This window comes from Cryptomeria japonica, chromosome 3 (assembly GCF_030272615.1).
Source record: "Cryptomeria japonica chromosome 3, Sugi_1.0, whole genome shotgun sequence".
NCBI lineage: Eukaryota > Viridiplantae > Streptophyta > Pinopsida > Cupressales > Cupressaceae > Cryptomeria > Cryptomeria japonica.
The window spans coordinates 849,038,569-849,040,904 of NC_081407.1; the positions used below are offsets into that span (position 1 = coordinate 849,038,569).

Consider the following 2,336-nt stretch of genomic DNA (forward strand, 5'->3'; position numbering starts at 1 on the left):
GAAAACTATTCTCTCAAATTCTTGAACCATATTAAACATATCCATATTATTATTTTTTTGTACTGATTTCAGATTTTTCATTTTAATCATTTTTTTATTTGTAAATTAATGTGTTCAAATTTATACTATTGATTTTCTTAAATATTTTCAATTTAAAAATTAAAATTTAATATTTAATATAATTTTGTACTAAATAAATATTTTATTAGATAATTTTTTTTTTTAAAGTGTGAAAAAATTCACACATCTAAATACATGCAAGACCTAATATTAACAAATAAATAAAAAAGAATCATTTCTTAAGATATTCAATTTTATTAATAAATTAAAATTGTATTGATGATAAAAAATTAATTTATTTAAAAAATAACACAAAATAATTAACAAATAAACATTTTAATTAAAATTTTAAATCAATCTTAAACTTTACTCAAAGATATACATTAGATTGACTGAAAAAATAAAATGAAAAAAAAAAAAAAAAAAGTTATATAAAGTGCAGTTTAACAAATTTTCACTTGTTTATTTTTCTTTCAAGGTAATGCCAAATTATTTTTTATTTATTGTTTAACAACCAAAATATAATATCATTTATAAGAATACAGATGAAAACAATTCACCCGGAGATACATTTGGTTGATGGTTATTTGATCAAGGATGGTTTATAATTTTTCCAGTCCATGTGGCTGCCTGAATTATATGGTGAATCAGATCTTCTACATTCTCTGTGTTGCAAGTGTTTCCCAAAAATCCAGGAGCTCCTGTAGCTTTGAACACAGCTAAGCAATCTAAGAGACTGTTGTTGCATGATTGGCTCAGTAAGTCATCTACATCACAACCCCAATAATATTATGTAATATCTCCCATTGCTGTACATTCAAAGCACAAAATGATAATGGATTGTTAAGTTACCGTTTTTCTGTTGAACACAGAAATCATGAGCTTGGCAGCATCCATCTAAACCATCGCAGGGAACTTCTCCTGGGCATCCAGTATAACCCACTCCACAGTACTTCCCATATTTCAGCAAAGGAGGAACTACCCATAATATAATTACATCACATTAAGGACATTATCAATTACAGCATATAATTTATACAGTTCATGATATTAGTATGTATTGTTTTTCAATTGGATAGTTTCATAAACTTTTGTTATGATAATTCATAGGATTTGATTCAAACCGTCTAGAAAAAAGTTTACACAATCAAATTTAAAAACAATCAATGACAACACCCTTGAATGTACTGCATTTAACCATATTTATTAACACACAATCATTTGTAACAATAGAAAAAATATTGGATGGATATTTAAATAGAATGAAGGTTGAGAAGGCATACCAGAACAAAAAGCTGACTGGCATTGCCTGCTGCAGCCGTTTCCGCCCTGTATTCCAACACCGGAGATCATAATTTAAAAAATTTACAGGTTTTCTAACAAGGAATTTAATTTGGGAATAAACTTACATCTTCTGATCCAACTATTTTAGGGCATGGTAAAACAAGCTGCAAGAACAAAACAATAAACACTAGACAATTCATCGTTGTCATCTACAGGTTTACTTTTTCTTCTCTAGTTTGAATCAGCAAACTTGATTTGTTGTAGACAGCACAGCATTGCATTGCATTAAGCTTCAAAACGACAAAACTTGCAGGTTGTTTAACAACTTAAACTAATATTGTGAAAGCCGTATGGCTTGAATATGAATTTAAAATTTAAAACTTTCTCATAATGCCAAAATTTGGATCATCTGCCTTTCCTAATTTGGTGAGAAAATTACCTTTGCTATTACTACCTATGCGTGTAGCTTACCTCTTCTTTTGGTAGCTGGCTAACGTGTGGAAGCGTGAATGTTGTACAAAAGTATTTTAATGGAATTGGGTATGGTGCAAATAGCCGTTTTTAATATTAATTCAATAAAATTAAGAAAGTATTTTTGGTCTATTAGTGAAGTATTTAAAGTATTGAGTAAATATTTATGTTTAGCCATTTCTAATAGGAAGGGTAAAGGTGGGAAGTTCATCATATTTGAATTTGCAAGTTAAAGTAGATGACAACAAGGTCACGAACTAGTTGTAAGATTAAAAAAATGGGTTAAATCTTGATGGAAAACATGTGCATAAAAATGAGTAGATAGGAACCATGTTTAATGAGTTGGGTGAATAGCATACGACAATAAGCATGAATGTGCACAATATTGTGTCATTTATAAATATATGTGTGTATCAAAGCTCTCCCCTCAAAATAAACACAAAACTAAATGACAAATGGCATGTGTATGTAAATTTCACCATTTTGATATTGTTGTAAAATGTTAACATCATTTAGGTTTG

The 2,336-nt window shown here is 28.6% G+C and overlaps 1 protein-coding gene across 1 annotated transcript; it reads right to left on the reverse strand.

Annotated features, from left to right (window-relative positions):
• Window positions 1-614: 614 nt before the first annotated feature.
• Window positions 615-1,619, reverse strand: LOC131047148 (phospholipase A2-alpha). The gene is made up of 4 exons (XM_057981005.2): window positions 1,470-1,619; window positions 1,344-1,389; window positions 913-1,038; window positions 615-827 (listed from the first exon to the last, which is right to left on the reverse strand). The coding sequence occupies exons 1-4, from the start codon at window positions 1,551-1,553 to the stop codon at window positions 652-654; spliced, it is 432 nt and encodes a 143-aa protein (XP_057836988.1). The 5' UTR covers window positions 1,554-1,619; the 3' UTR covers window positions 615-651.
• Window positions 1,620-2,336: the final 717 nt, after the last annotated feature.

Coding starts and splice junctions, on each gene's coding strand:
- LOC131047148 (XM_057981005.2), bottom strand. CDS start 1,553: ATGACAACGATGAATTGTCTAGTGTTTATTGTTTTGTTCTTGCAGCTT. Junction 1,390..1,469: donor AAATAGTTGGATCAGAAGAT/GTAAGTTTATTC, acceptor GTTGGAATACAG/GGCGGAAACGGCTGCAGCAG. Junction 828..912: donor CTGTGTTCAACAGAAAAACG/GTAACTTAACAA, acceptor GTTGTGATGTAG/ATGACTTACTGAGCCAATCA.